This window comes from Haliotis cracherodii, unplaced genomic scaffold (genome assembly GCF_022045235.1).
Source record: "Haliotis cracherodii isolate W230 unplaced genomic scaffold, xgHalCrac1.p SCAF_10, whole genome shotgun sequence".
Classification (NCBI taxonomy): Eukaryota; Metazoa; Mollusca; class Gastropoda; order Lepetellida; family Haliotidae; genus Haliotis; species Haliotis cracherodii.
The window spans coordinates 13346707-13371551 of record NW_027266265.1 but is presented as its reverse complement, the minus strand read 5'-3'; the positions used below and the strand labels follow the sequence as shown (position 1 = coordinate 13371551).

The window sequence follows — 24845 nt, the reverse complement described above, 5'->3', positions numbered from 1 at the left end:
TGATATGACACATATAATCCACAGAGATGACATTAGTCCAGGACTGATATGACACATATAATCCACAGAGATGACATTAGTCCCGGACTGATATGACACATATAACCACAGAGATGACATTAGTCCAGGACTGATATAACACATATAATCCACAGAGATGACATTAGTCCCGGACTGATATGACACATATAACCACAGAGATGACATTAGTCCAGGACTGATATGACACATATAATCCACAGAGATGACATTAGTCCATAACTGATGTGATACATATAAACCACAGAGATGACATTAGTCCAGGACTGGGGTTTAACGTCGCTTTTATATGCCCTTGTTTCGTGTATGTGTTTGTGCGTGTGTGTTTGTGTGTGTGTGTGTGTGTGTGTGTGTGTGTGTGTGTGTGTGTGTGTGTGTGCATGTGTGAGTGAGTGAGTGAGTCAGTGTGTGAGTGAGTGAGTGAGTCAGTGTGTGTGTGTGTGTGTGTGTGTGTGTGTGTGTTCATACTAGTCCGGACTGATGCCTGTTTTATGGTGCTAACCAACTGAGATATCATGTCGTAGTTTAACATGAATACCCCACTTAGACACAGTATACTGACTCCGAGCCGACCAGTCCTTTTTTTACCAGGCAGGTTAACAACATATAGCATCTCCGGCTTATCGTCTTTGATATGACGCGGCCGGGGATCGAACCGACGACCTTCCCGCCGAACTTCGACATATGTCATAAATAACTTAGCATGTAGATGAACGCACCATAAACACACACATAATAAAGTCATTGCCTTGTATCAAACATATTTATTGCTGTGAGATTACTGGTATATATTAAACAAAAGCAATATTTTGTAAATATAAATCTACTTGTAAACCAACATGAGTAAATAATAAAAAAACCCACTGAACCAACTTTCTGTAGACCATACAACTGTGGGTACTGCTTACTGCATCACTGCTATGACCCATCGATCGTGGAAAACAACATTGGATAAGGGATGATGCCATAGTAGGGACATCTTTCCGAGGAAAGAGTGTCCACCTGCATATATCAAAGCCTAGTTTTCACCCTTGCCATTTCAAGTCTAATTTTCGGGATCGATTGTGGCCCAGTGCCGCGTTGAACACGAGTTGTGTCCCTTGTGATGAAAACGCGATATCCAATCAGATCGCTGTACTCATTTCGAATGGCTTCACTGAGATGACAGCCATAGCAGACGACACGGTCGATCAGATAAAAAGATTCGAGATTTCCTTTTATTGACAGTCAAACCAAATGTGAGATTAAGATACGTATTACTGCTGCATTCGATCTGACAATAATACCGGCATACAGGCGACACAGTATCAAGTAACACTGGTCATCATCAGTAACATAAAACTCTCAGTAGGGGAAGCGTCCCACATGAAGTTGTAACTTGTCTCGAATGTAACGATAGGTCATAATTCTGCATCCAGCCAATCTCATTAAAATCATATCTTAGTTCTCGCTACCGCTAAACAAAGATCTGAGGACACCCCATTAGGGGTCACGTCAGAACGACCTTTCATCCGACCAATCAGACCGTTGCTTACCAGATCATGAAAGTGACTGTCGGAATGTGATTTCTGATCATGCAACCTCGGAAACGTTAACACGGGGTATTCCGAACGATAGTTACGGGCTTAACGACTGAATACATACAATCTAGACCATATATTAACCACTCAAGAATGTTTTTTTGTTCAGGTTTCAAATTTGTAATCGAGAATTTGTCAAAATATGTTTCGAAGCGTAGTCGCCAATTTGAAATTAGTGCCGTAAAGCACGAGAAAGCTGCCTTCTGATTGGCTAATGTCGATTGGCTTGTCACTCATTCCATTGGTCGGTCAAAGTTTGGGCAAGGTCGGTCTGACGTGACCCGTATTGGGATGTCTTCATATCTTTGTTTACCGGTAGCGAGAACTAAGATCTGATTTTAATGAGATTGGCATCCAGCTTGATAATGGTTGATTTGAGTTCGAGGGTGTTAGAAAGGAAAGGCCACTCCTTTAAAACATTCTGAGAGGAAAAGACGGTCATTTTTAGGACATGAAGCCTGTCCAGGGAAGATAGTTTTTCCAAGCTTTTCTTCCTGAACATTTCTTTCCAGGAACAAATAATACAGCCCTCTTTGCACAAGTATCAAATGGTCCTTCCCTATCAAGGCATGGATGTACTCTTTCCTACACTTCATACTACATAAACTACGTTTATAAAGAACACGCTTATAACGAACTGACGGATATAAGGAACTTTTTTGTCCCTAAAATTTGTTGTAGTATGTTGTAGTTATGCTTATAACGAACTACGGTTATAACGAACTAAAATTAGTGGTCCCTTTGAGTTCGTTATAACCGTAGTTTACTGTATACCATTGATGGAACTGGGAAATTCTTAGCACAAAGATAGCCAAACTATGCGCCGTCGATTATCCTTGTCTAAAATTACAAAAGCAATGCGTTCCATTAAACGTATTTTTGTTAATAATACAGGCCCTCTCTTACGGGCAGCACTAAAGCTAAAGAACGGAATTGTCTGTAGACGATTCTCCCAATCCAGTTGAGTTATCTACCCTTGATAGGTCGTTGTAGTGGTCGTCGTTATTCGGATCACGCCTCCTTCGAACGACATATTCCTTGTTCGAGTGGAAGAGCCTGTTACAAACATTGAAAATCATCTGAAATGGTCACAGTGATATATTGAAAGAGTATTTATTTATTTGTTTATTTGTTGTTTAACGCCACATTCAGCAATATTCCAGCTATATGACGGCGGTCTGTAAATTATCGAGTCTGGACCAGACAATCCAGTGATTGACATCAATTGGGATACGATGACATGCATCAACCACGTCCTCAGAGCCCGACCACCCAGTCACGTTAGTAGCCTTTTACGGCAAGCATGGGTTGCTGAAGACCTATTGTACCCCGGATACTTACGGGTTTATTTACAGATTAACCGAGGTTATAACATTTGAGATAAGTCGTATTAACGTATTACATTGTTGGGGATTTAACAGACGCTTCGAATATTTTAGATTTTACACTTACAACTGTCGTATCCATTTGTAATTTCCATTCACCGTATCTATGGTGTAGCATACATTTTATGTTTTGTTTGTTTGTTGTTTAACGCCGCAATCAGTGATATTCCGGTTATATGTCGGCGGTATGTAAATAATCGAGTCTGGACCAGACAATCCAGTGATTGAAATCATGAGCATCGATCTACGCAATTGGGATAAGATGACATGCAGCGAGCCTGACCACCCGATCCCGTTAGTCGCCTTTTACGACAAGCATGGGTTGCTGGAAACCTATTCTAACAGACGTTAAGTTTGCTTCAGAATGCGATGTACCACTTACTTGAGAAATAACTCGAGAGCGTTTCGCTCTGCATAAAGCGATTGAGCCAGCTGGTGTTGATGCCCTCGAGGTGGAGCTGAGCGATGTCACAGGTCATGGCCGTCTGGGCGTAGCTGTACTGGCTTTGACACAGAGTCTGTAACTCTGGACTTGGGTCGGGGACGGGGAGGCTGGCGGCGAGGTGGACGCGGACATTGACCCCACTCACCATCCCTGCCACAGAGCAGGCAGAGGTCAACAACCAGAGGGGGACAGGAGGCAGAGAGTCAGCATCCGAGGCGGTGAAGAAGGGGATGATGAGGCGGTTTCTCTGGACATCCTCTGGGAACTGCTGAAGAAGATCCTTCAGCTCTGTGAATGTGACTTCGTCAATAACGGCCTGTTCTAGGTAGATTGAAGGAACCTCTTCAGTTTGTCCGGAAAGGAGGGAGTTCCACGATTGCGGTAGGTCGACGCTGGATGACATCTGTCGGCAACTTGGTCTGAAAGAGCCGGACGCAATGCCAAGGATTGTGGACTGGTTAATGGTGCATCCGTATGGTTGGTATAGTACAACATCCTGGAGAGTTGGGACAGGGAATAACAGGTCTCTCTTGAAAGCAGGTAGACCTACTGCTGCTTCACCGACAATAACGATCTCGAGTATGTCAACTGGAGTGTCTGAACCACCTGGGCGATAGCTGCTCATCATGAGGTTCATCTTCTGTCTGATGGCGGGGAAGACCTTGGTCATAGTTGCCGCAAATACTTCTTGAAGATTTGCTTCTTCAACAGCTTGACACCACCCTGGGTTAAAGTCTCTCAGGACTGCTATAACTTCATTGATAAACTCTACAGTAACAACCGTCTCCACTGACAACTTGGAGCTGATGGTTTCCCGCTCTTCAAAATATTTCTCGGTCTTCAGTTGCAGAGAGACGTAGATTTCCATCTTCCGTTCCAGAACAACAATGCATTGATCCAGGCATTTCCTGAAAACAGAGGGTGATGCATCATCCAGGTCCTCTAGGGCTTCTTGTATGTCCTTCAACTGGATTGCAACTCCAACAGAACCTCCAACCCTGTCCATGGCGTCTTTGTTCATCTCGGCGATTTTACCAATACATTCCAATAAAGCTGATTCTATTTCACCCAGCTTCCCATGATCAAACTCAGGAGCTGTTAGCAGCGGCGCTGCATATTCATCAGGGAAGGCGAAGCTGATGATATCAATTCCAGTAGCTGCTTGGAACAGGAACCCTTTGGCAATCCTCTTCACTGATATGTCAACCTTGCAGTGAGTGCTCAAGGCTCCAGAGATGTCCCAGAGAGTGTCGATGAGATAGTAGATGATTCGGGAGGAGATGACATCCTCCTCGACCAAGTCCTTCAGCGTCTCAGCGTCCGCAGCTGACTTGTACACTTCCAGGATCTTCGATGCGCCTTTAAATGCATCGCTTGTGAAGGATACCATGTCAGTCTTTTTGCCAAATCTTAACAACAAAGCCGATGCAGCTCCACCCCCACTGAGCAATGCTAACAGACTAATCGCGATGATTATCAGCTCATTGACTTCCACAATATCTCCCGGGAACTGGACAGAAAGGCTTCCAGATTGAGCTTGTTCAATCTTTTGGATAATAAGGCGGAACTCTTGGATAAGCCTGCGTCTCCTTGACAACCAGATCTGTATCTCTTGAAACAGCTTGATAGCGCATTGCTGTCCATTGGAAACGTTTTTGTTTGGAAACTGGTAGGGGAATTCCGGAAGTTCAAACTCCATGAAGAAGGCAATGTTGAATGTTCCACCATCTGGATTCTGACCACTGATGACGTTGGCTCCTGGAGAGATGGACCCGGTGTAGGTAACCGAGGTTGTGCTCTTCTTGAAGGTGATGGTGGTTCCACTCCAGGTTCCTGTCAGAGTGAAGTATCCAGTCTCGTCTCGACCATTACCGGAGAACTTCCCAGGAACAAACATCAGCTGGAGGTAGCAGCGATATTCAGGGCGGCCACTCAGGAACCAGAACCAGACTCCACTGGTTGGGTGGTCAGAAGCGCCTCCAGACGGAACAGCACTGCCTCCGCCGATCGCCAGCACGAACCTTCCTTCCATCCAGCATCCTCCTGAATCAAGGAACATCCCTACGACCGCCGTCCCTGATTCGTTCATCAGGCCGTAGTAGACGATGTTGTGACGTATCAGACGAAGCCCTCGTCCTTCAAGACGACCTTTGATTCGAAAGTTCCCTTTTTCATCCTTACCGCGTCCAGTTATCGACTTGTACGGATGATCGCCAAATTCAAAGTCGATATGGAACGTCTCAGTCCCTCCTGATCGGCAGAGTTGGCCTGACCACTGACCAGGCCTCGGAGTGACCTTTGCATCTTTTCCACAAAACACCAACTCAAAGGAAGAACTGGAACCGCCATTACTCTGGACGCAGGTACCTGTGACCTTACTATCAGCATATTTTCCGTTGTAGGTGACGTCGTATTTGCCTGTGTAGTGAATGACGAACTTCACCTCCCCACCTCCCCACGTTCCCGAGATGTAGTAGTCGCCCACACTGTCGTTGCCCCCTCCCGCCACCTTCTCGTCAGAGAAGAAGGCCATCTCCAGGACCACACCGGAACACTTCCACATCCCGGACGGTGGCTGCTCTCCTGTTCTGCATGCTCGCATCATTGCTGTACAAAGAGGAATACATATAGTCAGTCAGTCAGTCTACGTATTAGAATAAGTTTCATATATTGTAGAGCTACGAGTATGTTACCTGGATTTTGGTCAGCCTTAAATTGAATTTTTAACACGGTCACGATGATAGCCTTTAAACAAAGAATCTCGCTTTATATACTAAAACATTAAGATATACATCAAAATAGTAAAGTAAACGGAGTGGCATATATAGGTTCTTTCTTATTTATTTGACTTGCAATAATACTGTTTATTAATTTTCTGTATCTCTTAATTATCAACACCAATAAGCAAATTTCTTTGATAAGTATACCATTATTTGCTGTGAAAAAAACACTTAATCTAAGAAAATTCGTAGGACAAATTTGACAAACTACGTCCACTTTCTAGAACGACATTATTATGATAGAACCAGCGTGGTTGTACTGTCAATGTCAAAGAATACATTTCTGCAGTAAACTGTTCACATTCTGCATCCCCTGCCAATGGTGCGCTTTAGGAACAGACAATTTGTATTTTTTTAAAATAATAAATGTATAAACTGAAAAAAACTTTTTTCCTTTTCGGGTTTTATTGCCCAAAATACATTTTTCACTTAACATGTTTTTTCTTTTTAAAAAACCGGTGTTATGAAAATATAAATACTTTCTCCAATAAAAATCATCGGTAACCCTAAACTACCACCCCAGAATAATGGGATGGATTACAACATACGATTATACTGAGTGTAACATATTTTGCGATCAAACAGCGATGGCTTTGGTACAAATTACTTTCAATTACGTCAATGTCATGAGGATCAAACTAGCAAGTTACATCAGGTTATTTACTCACTACTCTACTTGTCCCTAAAACTCCTATAATCCCATTCCGTCTTCATCTCGCCTTGCTAAAGCTCTGCACGTCTAAGGGTTAACCCGTTAGCCTCTGTAAGACTAGAAGTACAGCTGAGTGAGTAAGTGAGTGAGTTGGGTTTAACGCCACTTTTAACAGTAGTCCAGTTATATCACGGCGTGTCAGCTTAATATGGGGGAAAGCCCGAAGTGATGTCCCAGACGTTTACCACTTCGGTGAAACCCACGAGCACGGGTATGATACTGACAAACCTAGAAACATAATCAGGGCGAACCGGGATTCGAACCAACAATCATAGGTTTCTGGCGTGCCCAAGGGACGCAACTCTGAACAGCGAATCGCGGCGCCTTAGACGACTGGGCCATCCGTGCCTCCAAGTACAGCTAAAGTTTCATATAAACGGAATTTTAAATTGGAAGAGGTTCAAACATTTGCCGGAGCTCTAATACATTACTTATATAACATTTCTCAAGACTTGATTGTTTACAGGTTGCCATTGTATGGCATGAGTACTAATGTACAATTTCCATCACTATTTGACCTTTGACACCCATTGTAATCTATTTGGGCAAATTATCGATACTGATTATACTTTGGCGTTGATGATTGATTTTTCCTTGGTTACTTGGTAACCAGAGACACGTGTTTACAAATGGATGTAATAGTACTCGATTGAAAAAAAGTATAGTATGTGCTATCGATGAAACCTTGCGACCTTTCTCGTTTGGTCTTACACGTTTGATCGGCGTTAAATCAAACTCACTCACTCATTCTCTACCGTTGCAGTCGACCCGTGAAGATTCCGGGGTAGAATAGGTCTTCAGCAACCCATGCTTGCCGTAAAAGGTGACTATGCTTGTTGTAAGAGGCGACTAACGGGATCGGGTGGTCAGTCTCGCTGACTTGGTTGATGCATGTCATCATATCCCAATTGCGTGGATCGATGCTCATGAAATCAAACACTGGATTGTCAGGTCCAGACGATTATTTACAGACCGCCGTCATATAGCTGGAATATTAATAGCACGCACGCACACACACGGACGCACGCACAAACACACGCACACACACACACGCACGCACGCACACACACACACACACACACACACACACACACACACACACACACACACACACACACGCACACGCACACACACACACGCACGCAGCACGCACACTCGCACACCTGCACGTCGCTATATAAGTACAATAATCTTGAACGCGGCGTTAAACCCAATTTCACCCCACCCCATCTTCCTATCTAACTTTCATCCCATGAACGTCACCGCGTAGGAGTTGTGACTTGCAATCGACATCCTTCATGCGTCCTGCAGGAAAGTCGCAAAACATTCTGTTATTACAAAGTATGACTGACGTCAGAGTCTGCCAAAAGTTCTCAGGGCCACAGACACAAACCCAAGCACACACACTGAAGAAGGAACGTTTGTGTAGCAGATATATTTCTAATAAGGCATATATTCTTCACACAATCACGCATTCGCATGAAAAGCATACACATTTCGAGCACATACACTTATTAATGCAATCTTTGATTTCAGTCAATACTTCCACTGTGTAAACTTTGCAAACTGTATACACTGGAGACCCGCCCCCACACACTCGCTACCGTGCACGCTCAGGCATACCCTCAAAACTGAGGCATTCAATGATGGCACACCCATAGAGACACGGCAAACAATACAAGCGTATGAAGTCCAGATCTACTTGGCCTAAAAAACTCCACTGGTAGCGATCGTAGATTAAGTCTATTCACAAATGTCATGTTCGCTGGCCGCTTGAGTTTAGTTTATTTAGTGATTCCAAAGCGCCCCGTGAAGATCCGGGGTAGAATAGGTCTTCAGCAACCCATTCTTCCGTAAAAGGCGACTATGCTTGTCGTAAGAGGCGTTAACGGGATCGGGTGGTCAGGCTCGCTGACTTGGTTAATGCATGTCATCTATCCCAATTGCGTGGATCAATGCTCATGATGTCAATCACTGGATTGTCTGGTCCAGACTCGATTATTTACAGACCGCCGTCATATAGCTGGAATATTTCTGATTGCTGCGTTAAACAACAAACAAACAAACAAACAAGTAATTCCCAAGCGTGAGATAATTATTTGGTTATTACTGTTTAGTGAAATGTTCACAGCAGAATTGGAATCGCTAACGCAAAAACGATGATGCATACGATTAAAGCGTCGTATAGAATGTAAGCATATAATACCACAATATCGCTTTTGAAATACCCCAGTGTGTCGAAAACGATTGAACAGGGACGTGCTTTGTTGGGACTATAGGCAATCTTCTTCTCTTCAAGTGAAAGCACTGTTGTGGAACACTAAAATATTGGGACGCCCCTGTGAACAGCATGGGGTGGGGATATACACTAGACATGATTATACACGCAGAGAGAAATAAAAGCTGGATCGGAAAGAGGTTCCTAGGGAGAACAAATGTATATCTAAATCGCCATAACGCACTGCTTCTTTTGTGGCGGATTGGCTTGACATGACGTAGAGAATCTCCCCCGAGCCTCTTTGGATAAAAAATATATTATAAACTCGAGTCGAAAATTTTTAAAACTCAGAGTTTTGCAACTTTTCCAGTACGTAAACAGTAACAACTAGTGCTTTGGTAAGGTGAAGCTAACCAGTTTCAGTGGCTGAAAGATTAGTGATGTCATTTGAGTATGACGTCATGAAACCAATTACATCATAATGGTCTGAATCCAAGCGATATCGCCTCTGGAAGCCAGTTTGGATAAAAAAATTAAAAAAAATAAAAAAAAAATAAAATGTTTTACCAGATTTTTATATTACAATATGTTCACCAATGGCATATCAATCTTTTCTGTCATCTTTATCTCATGCACGTCGTCATAGTCCACTTTACACTTTTCTCATGCATATAAGCTAATTTCACCTTACACTTATCTATCGCCTTGTATCGAATGCACATGACCTTATTCCAGCCTGTATTTATTTATCTCACTTTTATCTCATGCAGACATGCTTATTTCAGCTTATCCTTTTCTTTCTAAGTTTTATCCCATGCAGCCTTCTCTACCTTATACTTACGTTATTAATTTCTAAATTGGTCTCATGCACGGACACTTATTTCCCCACGTCATTATCTTTCGTTTATCTCAAACATGCCGCCTCACTCACCGTATACTCATCTCACTAGGGGCGGTCGGGTAGCCTAGTGGTTAAAGCGTTCGCTCGTCACGCCGAAGATCCGGGTTCGATTCCCGACATGGGTACAATGTGTGAAGCCCATTTCTGGTGTCCCCCGCCGTGATATTGCTGGAATATTGCTAAAAGCGGCGTAAAACCATACTCACTCACTCACTCACTTATCTCACTAGGCATGCACGTTACATTATTACCACTGCACTTGAACGTTTTGGTATACACCCAGCTTAAGCCGTTAAAAGTGACTATGCTTGTCGTAAGAGGCGACTAACGGGATCGGGTAGTCAGGCTCGCTGACTTGGTTGATGCATGTCACCGTATCCCATTGCGCGGATGGATGCTCATAATGTCAACCACTGGACTGTCTGGTCCAGACTCGATTATTTACAGACCGCCGTCATATAGTTGGAATATTGCTGAGTGCGGCGTTAAACAACAACAACAACAACAAACAACAACAACACAGCTCTAGCGATCTACCCCAGCCCTTCCACTCACCCCTGACGTCCACAGCCTCCCCACGTATCCCCGGCCGACAGTGTTCATACATGCGATGCATCCTGGAGCTTGTCTCAGCAGCCTGTTCCGACCAAAACTCCTTCCAAACTGACGTCCCACACTACCCCCTGATACCACGTGACGGGCCGATAAGTGCCCAGCGTTACTTCTATCAGAGAGGCTCCCCGCTTTTAGGTTGTGTACACTAAGTCGGCCAGTCTGCCAGCCTACTTTTTCATCTCTTTTGTTGCTCTAGACGAGGTTCGACACAAACTTGTATTCCGTCTATTGGAGTGATGGTCTCTCTATACGCTGTTTACATGAGTATGATAGACTCTTTGTTGAAAAGGACGCGATATTTGGGTCAAGGTCGCGGTGAAACAGGTACACACCGACTCAACATTGCAATGAAAGCAAATTTCATCCAGATTCAGTCTCAAGGACACTCACGTATTTTAGCAACCATACATACACTTTGAAGAATTACAACTACAATTTTCTGAGCTTCTTTATTTAAGATGAATTCTTGTATAGATTTTTGACACATGAATTGCCTAAACTGTAGATAAATATTTACTATCTACTTTTAATCTGATACTGCAATATAGTTACCACGATACATAGTGGCAAGGTCTGTGAAGATCCAGGGTAGAATAGGTCTTCAGCAACCCATGCTTGCCGTAAAAGGCGACTATGCTTGTCGTTAGAGGCGGCTAACGGGATCGGGTGGTCAGGCTCGCTGACTTGGTTTCATGCATGTCATCGTATCCCAATTTCGTGGAGCAATGCTCATGATATCAATCACTGGATTGTCTGGTCCAGACTCGATTATTTACAGACCACCGTCATATAGCTGGAATGTTGCTGATTGCGGCGTTAAACAACAAACAAACAAACAAACAAACATGGTGGCAAGAGTGGTGAGTGAGCGTTTGAGCGAGTGACTAAGTGAGTGAGTTAGTTTAACACTGACGTATTTCAGTTTTGTTAAAGCGTGTGGGTAGCCTAGTGGTTAAAAAGTTCGCTCGTCACGCCAAAGACCCGGGTTAGATTCCCGACATGGGTACATTGTGTGAAGCCCATTTCTGGTGTCCCCAGCCGTGATATTGCTGGAATATTGCTAAAAGCGGCGTAAAACCATACTCACTCACTACAGCGTGTGGACTACATGTGAGAAAAGCCCGAAGTGATCAATATATTAGACCACACTGACAAACCAAAGATCGGTATCAGCCAACACTACACAGCGAATGGCGACGTTGGATGTGAGGATAAGGCCTCAGGGCACAGCTACCCCACGTACGTCCTTTACTAAAAGTGACTTCTGACAGCTTAAAGGAAATATTAAACTGTATATTGCCTCCCATATTGTCTTCCCATGATTTGACCCCAAGTTCAAGGCCGATGAGCGTGTTTCGGCACGACACTTCCGGTGATATGTTGCCAGTGGTTACTGTGGAATCAAGATGGTGGATCCAGGCTGGTATTTTCCTGTGTAAGTTACAAGTGGCGGGTTGGTCAACATGCAACAGGAGAACAGCCTACGACCGATGTTAATTATTGTGGGCTGTCGGGTCACTGTAGACAGCAAAGGGGGAAAATAGTTGTGATCTTATGCTGTAATATAAAGCCCTGAAATGGCGGAATCGAAAACTATTCACCTGACAGCTACTCGTTAGGTGAACGCGTATTGTAAGGCGGTCGGGACCGAAGAATAGGTCTAAGATATCGGTACATTCGAATAGCTGGGTTCGAGATAGCATGGTTCGACTGTAGTTTCTAACGCCGCTTTAAACTGTACTAGATGACGTTTTGGGCATTCAACTGTCAGAATACATTTTGTTTGTTTGTTGTTTACGCCGCACTCAGCACTATTCCAGCTATGTGACGACGGTCTGTAAATAACCGTTCATATAATGTTTTATTTATTACCGAAGAAGATGTCTACATACGGAGATGAATTTTAGTGTTTACCTATAATGACAGCAAGTCGCAACAGCAGCGGAACCACAATTTATCGAATGACGTCAGCAATATTCAACTATGACGTCATTTCTAGTGTGACGTCATTCATACGACCACGCGTCACAGTAAGATTCTGATGACGTCAACAATGCCGTCCGAATGACGTAAACAATACACTGTTGTCTCGTGACGTGATATGACCCTGGGGCACATATGATTTTTATTAACCCCGATATGTTTGCCCTTGTAGATAATAAATAGAGAATCTCACCTGAGTGTCTTTTGATTTCAAATATATCAACGATTTGATATATTTGATATCAAAAGACAGGAGGGTGAGATTTTATTTATCATCCAACATCATTCTTCATTTTTTTTCAGTTTGTAGACAGTAATTAGCAGTGTCTTCAGTGTAAAAAAGTACTGCTAACAGCTTCAGTTGCAGAGCCGCTAGTGATGTCATTTGATTGTGACGTCATGGTAACCAGTGACTTCAAAATCGTATGCAAAGCATTGTGATGCAATTTCATTGCAGCGATATCTACAGCGTAGATATCGCTTGATCTCACCCAAGCGATATCTCCTGTGGGAGCCAGTTTGGGATGATGAAGCGCATTACCACATTCAACACACACGCTATAACATATACACAAGTCAGCGTTTTCTTGCATTGAAAGAGTGTCGCAAATGTCATCACATCGAATAACATGTGTGCAACTTCACCTCGGATCTTTTCCACAAAAAGTCATTGAACCACTCGGCTTTCCCCGGGGATCTCCGAGTAGTTACGAATGCCAAGACATTAACAAACAAACCAATTGTGTGACACAGATTCACTGTTATGTTTGCATAAGCTAAAAAATAGCTGACACGCAAGGAGCTAAGTTTTTACGCTAGACAGGTTTTTCATTACAGTTTGGTTAGAGTGGTAGAACCGGTTTTCTCAAAAGGAAATATGGCTTTTCAGTGATCGCCTTATCAATGTGTCAGATCAACATTAAAGATGGTAATCTTACAGAGCAGTTTTCAAATGTCAAAATCTCAATTTAATAACCATCTGTCTCGTTGATTGTGATCGGGGGACCAGTAAGATTTTTGTTATGTTTTTGTAGGTGTTATTGTCATGTGGAGTTCGTCCTGCATTCATGTGTGGCGAGGTGTTCTAGATGTCGTCACTGTGACACAGCGTTCGCTCTCAAGTTTATGACTCATGGGATGTTCTCCTCATGTGTGGCAAAGCGGGACACATTTACATTCATTATACAGTCAACTACGGTTATAACGAACTCGAAGGGACCACTAATTCTAATTCGTTATATCCGTAGTTCGTTATAAGCATATGTATATTATATATGTACAAAATGTACGAGACCAAGAAACAGTTCGTTATATCCGGAAGTTCGTTATAAGCGTGTTCGTTATAAACGTAGTTCACTGTACATTCTAAGCCGAATGGGTGTGAATGTGACGGCGATGAGTGTCAAGTGTCATGCACCATTATCCACACACTTTGGTGATATTGTACGGCCGCTTCACACACTAACGCATTCGGTGACCCTAGCTTTCATTGTTGACAAATTGTCCTGAACCTTTGAAGATTGATCTGTAAGTATGTCTATGGTCACCACGTTTTGAGACAAATGCCCTATGGATCAACGAATGTATATGTGTGTTGCATAGTGTGGAAAAGTTGAATGTTTTGACAGAATTAAACTTTTTGTTTTTGTTGTCTCAAATACTGTACAGTAAACTACGGTTATAACGAACACGCTTATAACGAACTGACGGATAAAACGAACTTACTTTTTTGGTCCTGACTATCTGCTGTAGTTATACACTATATGTGCTTATAACGAACTACGGTTATAACGAACTACGGTTATAACGAACTAAAATTAGTAGTCCCTTTGAGTTCGTTATAACCGTAGTTTACTGTACTACAATGTGGACAATGTGGACAAGACCAACCTTGATTGTATTAAGATTTATGATTAATCTTTGAGACAGGATTTGGGGGTGCATTCGCGGTACCCTGTAATATATCTATCTAATCCAGTACTTATATAATCCAGTACAAAAGGAATATCAAGTTCTTTGATCACAAGATTAATGTTGTGATGCTTACGTATAACGGTCATGTTAGTTGAGGCCTTTCATGCGAGGTGGTCAGACTAAATGGGATGGCAGTTAAATGGGACAAAATGGGTTTATTCCAATTCAGTTTCCTGTTTAACAGTTTGTGCATTCTACCTATGACAACACCAGGTTCCTTGAGAGGCAACTTCTTTAGTATAATTAGGAGCGACGTTTCGGTGAACACTGTTATCGAGCGAGTCGGTTGATGGTTGCGATTGCCTCGTCCCCATGAAGACGACGTATAACTTCTTTGAGAGGCATTTAGAAATTGGAGTACTAAGTAAGGATAAGATATATATGAATGAACAACGTCTTTATAACAATTAGGAGCGACATTTCGGTGTAGGTTGTATCACTGTTATCAGGCAAGTGAGTCGGTTGATGGTTGCGACTCAAGGGACTTGCTTGATAACTGTGTCAAACTTTTAAATGCCTCTCAAAGAAGTTATACGTCGTCTTCATGGAGACCTAATTGTAATAAAGAAGTTGTTCATCCATAAATCTTATCCTTACTTGACAACATCACGCATTGACTTGCCACTCTGAAAGACATTCAAGAGTTTCATCTTCTTTTTCGGCCTGTATAAGGGGGCACGGGTGGCCAAGACGTCTGAGGCGCCGCGATTCGCTATGCAGAGTTGCGTCCCTTGGGCTCGCCAAAAACCTATGATTGGTTCGAATCCCAGCTCGCCCCGATTATGTTTCTATGTTTGTCAGCACCATACTCGTGCTCGTGGGTTTCACCGAAGTGGTAAACGTCTGAGACCTGCATCACTTCGGGCTCTCCTCCCACATTAAACTGACACGCCGTGATAAAACTGGAATACTATTTCAAGCGGCGTTAAACCCAACTCACTCACTCACTCCCTTTCCAACATTGGACACAACATGTGACTCGAGAAGTAGGTCAAACGGACCTTGGACACACAGATCGCTCAATCCCTCCACAGTTTCCCTTTCAAATACACATTGGAAGCGGTCGGGTAGGCTAGTGGTTAAAGCGTTCACTCTTCACGCCGAAGACCCGGGTTCGATTCCCGACATTGGTACAATGTGTGAAGCCCATTTCTGGCGTCCCCCGCAGAGATATTGCTGGAATATTGCTAAAAGCGGCGTAAAACCATACTCACTCACTCACTTTGGAAGCTGCTTCACGCCAGACACAGCCTCCTTTCAATCTCAGCATCATCAGCTTCATCCTGTAACCTCCTTTGTGATGATGAACCTCAGCACACAGAAATCCCTCGGTCGATTCTCCACATGGTTACACTAGGTAGAGCCGTTTCTTGTCCGCTACACTGACATTGACTAAATACTGCTGCAGCGATGACATACCCTCATCCATCTACCCTGTATAACTCTTGTCATATCTCACCCCTTGAATCAACATAGCACTTGCTTCAATTTTTATCCAATACGAAGCACCCGACCCACTTTTATCAGCGTCGTAAATATAAACGCCAGAGAATAATTATTCTGAATTATCTGCCCAAACAGTTTCCATGGGGCGTAGAAGGCAAAATAGTGGCGGAAATTATATGAATGGCTCGCTGAAAATCAGTGATGATAACGGGTATTATTTGTAAAACAATTTGTCCAATTTTGCTCAATTGTCTAAGGCGCTGCAATTCGCTGTGCAGAGTTACGTCCCTTAGGCGAGCCAGAAACAGGTTCAAATCCCGGTTAATTCTGATTATCTGTCCTGGTTTACCAACACCATACCCTGCTCGTGGGTCTCACTGATGTGGTAGACGTCTAACCGTCGTCACTTACCTTCCGCATCAAGCTAACATGCCGTGATAAATTGTTAAAAGCGGCATAATACCCAAATCAGCAACTCACTCCAACGGAAACTGCGATCTCCAAGCATCGTCACACATAGATGAGTGAGTGAGTATGGTTTTACGCCGCTTTTAGCAATATCCCAGCAATATCACCGTGGGGGACACTGAAATGGGCTTCACACATTGTACCCATGTCGGGAATCGAACCCGAGTCTTCGGCGTGGCGAGCGAACGCTTTAACCACTAGGCTACCCGACCGCCCCCACACATAGATGAAGTAGTGATTGTACGAGATAGTTTAATCGAAAAATACAACATCTCGACATAAAACGATTACATAACACAGTTTGAAACACGGAAGATGTAGACATCGATTTAGGAAACAGTGAACACGTTGAGCAGCTTGATTGAGGCGTAATGAGCCCTCCCACACCGAGAATGGTCTTCACATGTCACGTGACAGACGCCTGGTTATTGAGGCCGACCGTTGCAATGAAAGCCAGGGCGATGATGGAGAGAACCGCGACGATGCCAATAGCGATGACGACGTCGTGAAGACAGCTGGTGATGCGTGTCGACGTCACCTCGACGTCGTTGTCTCGTCTCAACAGGTGCGGTGCCTGTGGAAACGAAACCACTTATCACGTGATTGGCGGCCATTTTGGAATAACCGAGAATGAGGCTTTGTGTTTTGACCGTCTATTACCATTCCATAACTGTTACCGCCTTGAAATGTATATACAGTGAACTACGTTTATAACAAACACGCGTATAACGAACTTCCGGATATAACGAACTGTTTCTTGGTCTCGTACATTTTGTATATATATAATATACATATGCTTATAACGAACTACGGTTATAACGAATTAGAATTAGCGGTCCCTTCGAGTTCGTTATAACCGTAGTTGACTGTATTTAGAGTACTACATACATAGTTAGATGGGGGTTATCAAATTCAGCATATCGAAGATGAATAGAGTTGCTACATATGTCAATAGTATGCAGGTTGTTTGTTTACATATGTTATAGTCAATACAGACAATTTTTAAAACACTTGTTAAATTTAGACTTTAACAGCGTTTAAGTAGCTTTGTGGTGCGAGGCTCAGCCGTTTTACAAATTTACGAGACAATTGGACAAAGCAAAATACAGCACCGGCCGGAAAGTGTTAATAACGATCCATTACAAGTGACAGAACGTTCGTTGTCAAGTAACACAGGTAAACAACTACAGCTAATGGCTCAGTGTTACTGAACTATCCCCAAACATAACAGTGACTGTGATAGTGCTCGTATCGTGCTATGAGTTTTCAGAACCGCATAACTCAAAACTAATTTATTTTTCTTTGAAGATTTGAGGTGAGTTGGTTTATATGGATGATCACAGGCCCCCCATATTTTGTATTTATCACAATTAAATTTGAAATTTCAAATTATAGTTCCAGCTGGCAAGTGTTATTTACATAAATCATGGTTATGTCTGTTTACTGTATTCTTTCTTTGTTTGTGTATTTGTTGTTTAACGCCGCACTCAACAATGATCCAGCTATATAGCGGCGGTCTGTGAATAATAGAGTCTTGACAAGACAATCCACTGATTGACATCATGAGCATCGACCCACGCAATTGGGATCGATGACATGCATCAACCAAGTCAGCGAGCCTGACCACCCGATCCCGCTAGTCGCCCCTTACGACAAGCATAGTCGCCTTTTACGACAAGCATGGGTTGCTGAAGACCTATTCTACCCCGGAATCTTCACGGATCCTGTTTACTCAATCGTCAATCAAGTTTATTTCGTAATTCAGGCCACATGGCCCATAGTTTCGTGTCATTACCCATGTATACAACAGTTAGCAGATATTTGGAATCAAAGTTTGATTTGTAACTACCATCATTACCGTTATACATATTTTATGGCTACCTGGCCGTTTCACAAAGCGATCGTGGAGCTACAACTATCGTATCTCATTTTCCATAACATATTCGAACTATGGCCGCTTTGATAATTGTATAATATGTGAAGTCCTACTCTCCATGTCATCATAATTCATAATAAACTGATATGATAACAGTAATTCTTGTCTTTGAATATACTTATACAACCGTGTACAATCGTAATCTTCTATGGTCAGGTTAGCTGCTGAAACTTAGGAAAACCTCATGCAAACGGTATTTACAGAACATGTTTCGCAGTGTTAAAAAAAGCTATACGTATGTCCCAGGCATTAAACACGAGGAACATTTTAAATGATTCGTCTCCGTTTTCATGCATTTTTAAAGCTCAAACCTATAACCAAAGACTGTAAGGGGGAAATAACCACACCAATTGCATGTAGCAAACAAAATGAAATTAAAAAATGGATATAAATTTATTTAAACATAAAACCGATAGGGCGGCATCACTGGTCTTTTATTTCTAGTTGCGGAGGGTAAATCAGTGGAAGGAAAATGGTTGACCATTACTGATCGATATAACAAAATCGATATACAGTAAACTACGGTTATGACGAACTCGAGGGGACCACGAATTTTAGTTTGTAATAACCGTAGTTCATTATAAGCATACATACAGCATATATACAACAAATGGTCAGGACTTAAAAGTAAGTTCGTTATATCGGTCAGTTCGTTATAAGCGTGTTCGTTAAAAACGTAGTTTACTGTATCTGCAGTTTAAGTGAGACTTCTTGGCCGAATTCCCGTGTATTGTATTTGTCAGACATTCCTAGTCATGTGCATAAAGAAAATGAAAGAGAGCACTAAATACCACAACCCAAATGTAACATAGATATTATCGATGAAGAAGTCCAGCATTTTGTTTTCTCAGCATATTGTTTTCTCAGTAAGCTCAGTGTCATTAGCTTTCACTTTTAACAGATTGTCCTGAGCCTTTGAAGATAAATATGTAACTGCCTCAATGGTCACCACGTTCAGAGACAAAATTTATAGCCCCATGGATCAAGGAATGAAGGTTTTTGATAAATCTGTCATGTTGTGTAATGGTACACGAAGTTTGAGCATTAAAGGATAAAGAGCATCACATGTATCACGCCAAGGATAGTTACCCTCAAGCTCCACGCAGTGTTCCCGGAGAGTGTGGAATGGGCGCGGGTATATCGCCATGGAAGTGGTCCAGCGGAAGAAGGATGCGCTTTGCTGGAAGCTGAAACGTGAATTTAATTCCTTATATAGATCACTGTATTCATATATATATACAAACACATGGCCACGTTAAAGGTAATTTAAAAGTTTGTAATATTCGCTGATATGTGTTGACCCACTGAGACCAATATTAATAAGAAAATGCGAAATATTACTTCACTTTGGTTTTGTCTGTCAAATAGCCAACCCCCTTTAACTAATTTACCCACCTGGGCCCACTTGCACAAAGCGATCTTAGCGCTAAGATCGCTTTGTGCAAGTGGGCCCTGGACTAGGAATAAAGGAGACCAGTGAGGCCGCCTGGTCCTTTTCATATTCATATCTATGCATTAACATTCAGAGTGACAAAAAACTTTCCACACGACTGTCTGACAAGAGGGATGACTTCAGCTTTCTCATAGTCAATTTACCCTTTAAGTCTAGCAGCTCCAGCCCTTGGTGTCTACATTTCACAACTAAGGTACAATCGTGCATGCTCATTCTACGAAGATTTCAAAGAGCGTCATACGACTCCTGCTCAGAAGTTGTTTGATCAATGTTACAACATTCATGACCTCAGTAAAGCTTTCAAATGGTTTTATGGTAGACATGGGGAGAACATTTCCAAATTTAACGCGTCAGTGACACACTTGATGCACGATGTACTCGCTATTTTGACTTGTATCACACGTTCCCGTGTTTTCCAGGTGAACAATTGACTTGCCTTTCCATGTGTTTGTGACTTGTGCCACTGGTGGGGCAGGATATGCTAATCTGTGATTTCTTGTGTTTATGGAAATGCTTTTGTCGTTTCTGTATGGCAGTCAAATATTAAATGGTTTCTTTCAAGCAATATCACGTGACATACCTGTGGCCCATTCTCGAGGAGCTTGAAAAGATACGGATTCGTGATAGTCCTCGTCGTGGTCAGCCGGATGTGACGTCATTTCGAGAAACGGAAGCGAGGCTGCAATATCATCACCATGGATACAAGGATTGTAGGTGGTACAGAATCAGCAACAACTCAAAATGACTAACATGCTGAAACTCCTAATGCTATTGCTTCTCGCATACCGCTCAACATATGGTAGGGATAGGAGTTTGGACAACTACGGCGGGACCCGTGAAGATCCGGGGTAGAATAGGTCTTCAGCAACCCATGCTTGCCGTAAAAGGCGACTATGCTTGCCGTAAGAGGCGACTAACAGGATCGAGTTGTCAGACTCGCTGACTTGGTTGAAGCACAATTGCGCAGATCGGTGCTCATGATATCAATTTCTGGGTTGTCTGGTCCAGACTCGATTATTTACAGACCGCCGTCATATAGCTGGAATATTGCTGAGTGCGGCGTTAAACAACAAACAAACAAAACTAGTGTGTGTGTGTGTGTGTGCGCGCGTGCGTGCATGTGTGTGTGTGTGCATGTGTGTGTGTGTGCGCGCGTGCGTGAGTGTGCGTGTGCGTGCGTGTGTGTGTGCGCGTGCGTGTCTGTCGGCGCGCGCGTGCGTGCATCTGTGTGTGTGTGTCCGTGCGTGTGTTGAAGAACGGGGTTGCTTTGATTTTTGTTCGAGACTATAGATGTTTTCGGACACGGCTGTTTTAAAAAAACACACAATCAGGATATCGTGCATGTCGAGCGCCAAAAATTTCGTAATTATTTTAGTAAGTAAAACCCTAAGAATAATGTTAAAACGTTTAAAATCTCAGTCCGACCATCCCACTGCTGATCATAAATGCCACGGGCCGATGCCACGCACACTGTGCATTGTCCCTTGTGTGAATCATGTGTGTAACAGTAAATGTTAGCGGGGTGTCACGGTCGCTGCCACCGTCTGTGTATCTCAGGTATATACAGCTGGGCAGCTACTCGACGTATATTTGTTGAGATAAATGATATACTTGTTGATATCAGGCACACGTTTGTTGATATCGGGCTGAATTGGTTGAACTATATGTTTGTTGAGATGGCGGATATTATTTTTTGTAGAGATGAGAAGGTTTTGTTGTTGAGATCAGGTATATATATCAGGGCACCTGCTTCAACTCTGGATTGTCACCTCAGTATAATTAACTATCAGACTCATAAAGGGACGTATTTCCAATGTCTTTTAAAAAACTTCGTATTTTATAGAGTGTTGTTTGTTTGTTTGTTGTTTAACGTCGCACTCAGCAATACTCCAGCAAAATGGTGGCGGTCTGTAAATAATCGAGTCTCGACCAGACAATCCAGTGACTGATGTCATGAACATCGTACCACGCAATTGACATACGATGACAAGCATCAACCAAGCCAGCTAACCTGACCACCCCATCCCGTTAGTCGCCTCTTACGACAAGCATAGTCGCCTTTTACGGCAAGTATGGGTTGCTGAAGACCAATTCTAACATGCATCTTCACGAGTCTTTAAAGAGCGTTAACTGTATTATACCCCTCCATCTAGAGAGATGATAGACACTCGAGAAATATAATCGATAAACTATGGAGGAACTTTAATTTATATAAAGATATTGTCCATTTAACAATACAAAGTCATTCATCCGATAGTTTTATTCAATGATATCCAATGCCACAAGTTGTTTCTATCAATTTTGATAAAGATAACTTGACATAATTATTCACCTTTCTAAAATTACAGAAAGACACAATGAAATGAGTGTTTACACCATCAACATCTGACATGGGAATAAGCCGTTGTACAAGTATACAAACAATTTTGATTTACATATATGTATATTGAACCTTTAGAGCAAGACGAGGTTTGTTATCTTTTCGTAGAAAAACACGTTCCTAATGCTGTTTGTTTGCAGGGACTGTCATCAGTAATATATAGCTCACCTTAAATACAGAAAACACTGTTCATTTCGCCGTCAACGTGCTCCTTGGTCGTCGTCGCTGTCTTCAATGACGGGGTGACAACGATGTGACCTCGGTCCACGTCACAAGGTCGTCACGTGATCACAACATTCTGGTGGATGTGTACTTGTTATCATAACACAGAAGCTACGTGTTTCTGCATGAGCGTCTTTTGACCGAGTCGCGAGACGCGGTCACCCGTGACGACTGTCATGACTGTACTCCGCACCAGTGTTTGTTAATAGCGACACCCTGTTTGATCGGAGTTCGGTGAATGGCGTTCTCGCCCGTTAAGCTAATACTGCTTAGAAAAAATGCGATGCAAATGTCAAAGCAGTGTTTGATAGTGATGTATTGGGGATTGATTTGAAGTCGTTAATTTCGGCCATGAGGTACATATTTTGGAAATGGCACGACAAAGGTTAGTGAAATTGACACAAGTTTTAAATGCTCGGTCAGGGCTTCTTTGGTATCGCAGTTGAAAGCTGACATGGATTGGTTTTCGTTCGGTTCACCTCCAGTTCATATAGTTGAACCTGTTCCATCATATAGTATAGGGAAATGTGATACAACATGTGATCTTCAACATGTATGATAAATGTATTTGATCTAACCTGAAAATTATGATATCTCAATTAAACAATTGCTTCAGACTGAGTGAGTAAGTGATTTGGTTTGAATGCCTCTTTTAACAGTATTCCAGTTATATCACGGCGTGTCAGCTTAATGTGGGAGGAAAGCCTGAAGTGATGCAGGTCTCAGACGTTTACCACTTTGGTAAAACCCACGATCACGGGTATGGTGCTGACAAACCTAAAAATACAATCAGGGCGAACCTGGATTCGAATCCACAATCATAGGTTTCTGGCGTGCCTAAGGTACGCAACTCCTCCTAGCGAATCCCCGCTTTAAAAGGTGTCATACATGTATTGAATCATACTACACTTGAAATGTCTACATCACCATAGAAACGATTTAAATTCAATCAATAGAATTGCAAGTGATAAAAAATAGAGATTATATATCCAATTACATTTAATGCTATTTCCTAAAATTTGTAAATAGTCAGGAAATATGCGACACAAGAAACATAAAGTTGCTTTTCCGTGAACATATAGACATGCACTTTGTACATCCCTTGTAACTACACCGCAGGGATTTGACCAAACAATTACAATCGTTATCAAAACATTAGAAGGATGAAAACAGCACCGATACACCGCAAACGTAAGGGCCAATATAACCTACGATACCAAATATCAAATACGTCACCTTTGAAGGGGCGTCTAACGAGACATATGAGAGACATATATGCATGATATGTTTAATTAAGATCAAATCAGCTTGTCACAACTGTGTAATCCCTATCCTATCTGTACATCTGATCTGGCTTCATTACCTCTGTGCTATTTGTTATCCTTACTGTACATCTGATCTGGTTTTATTACCTGTGTGCATTTTGTTATTCTTATTGTACATTTGGCTTCATTCAAATATCTGTATGCTCCTTTTTTATATATGCTGATGTTGTCAATGTTGATTTGCTGCTTATCACAACATATCATGCATATATACCTCTTATCACTTGGTTGTCACTCCAACTTTATAACGGTGTAAGAATCTACATCGAAACGTCGCTATATGCAATAAACCAGAAGTTGTTATCCATAAAGTTGTAAAGTTGTATGTTTTCTTACTTACTTACCAACTTCCAGAATGCCAACAAAACAGCTAGCAATTTCACGTGCAAATATAATTATGATCAAACACGTAGTAAACAGTTACAACAGGATATATTAGCATAGAAAACTTTCAATGTATTCTACATATACCTAATGATTGACAACAACACTAACAAAGTATAAATATTTATTCATGATGTACAACGGGAACATGTGGTTATCTACTATCCTTAGCAACACCTGATGCTGATACCACTCATACACATACGCTTTTCAATAACTTGCAATATGTATGAATATATTCAGAATGAAAAGCGACAGTTTACTGTAATAAAAAAACGCGTTGATATAAGTCCTGCAAATGTGGTGAGTTCATCTAAGTCAGAAGACCTGTTTTGTTTGTTTGTTGTTTAACGCCGCATTATTCCAGCTATATATTGACGGTATGTACATAATCGAGTCTGAACCAGAAATCCAGTGATTGATATCATGAGCATCGATCTACACGATTGGGATACGCTGGCATGCTTCAACCAAGTCAGTGAGCCTGACCATCCGATCCCGTTAGTCGCCTTTTACGACAAGCATGGGTTGTTGAAGACCAGTTCTAACCAGGATCTTCACAGGTTTTAAAACATAACGTACACTGTCGTAACGACCGA

The 24845-nt window shown here is 42.3% G+C and overlaps 2 protein-coding genes across 2 annotated transcripts; both read right to left on the bottom strand.

Annotated features, from left to right (window-relative positions):
* Positions 1-798: 798 nt before the first annotated feature.
* LOC139454078 (uncharacterized) lies at positions 799-10871 on the bottom strand. The gene is made up of 3 exons (XM_071235574.1): positions 10616-10871; positions 3387-6056; positions 799-2675 (listed from the first exon to the last, which is right to left on the bottom strand). Exons 1-3 carry the CDS (start codon positions 10674-10676, stop codon positions 2590-2592), a joined length of 2817 nt encoding a protein of 938 aa, XP_071091675.1. The 5' UTR covers positions 10677-10871; the 3' UTR covers positions 799-2589.
* A 5984-nt stretch (positions 10872-16855) lies between these two features.
* LOC139446690 (uncharacterized) lies at positions 16856-22574 on the bottom strand. Its single transcript, XM_071227964.1, has 4 exons — positions 22484-22574; positions 20516-20614; positions 19572-19669; positions 16856-17120 (listed from the first exon to the last, which is right to left on the bottom strand). The coding sequence occupies exons 2-4, from the start codon at positions 20592-20594 to the stop codon at positions 16953-16955; spliced, it is 345 nt and encodes a 114-aa protein (XP_071084065.1). The 5' UTR covers positions 20595-20614; positions 22484-22574; the 3' UTR covers positions 16856-16952.
* Between the last annotated feature and the right edge of the window lie 2271 nt (positions 22575-24845).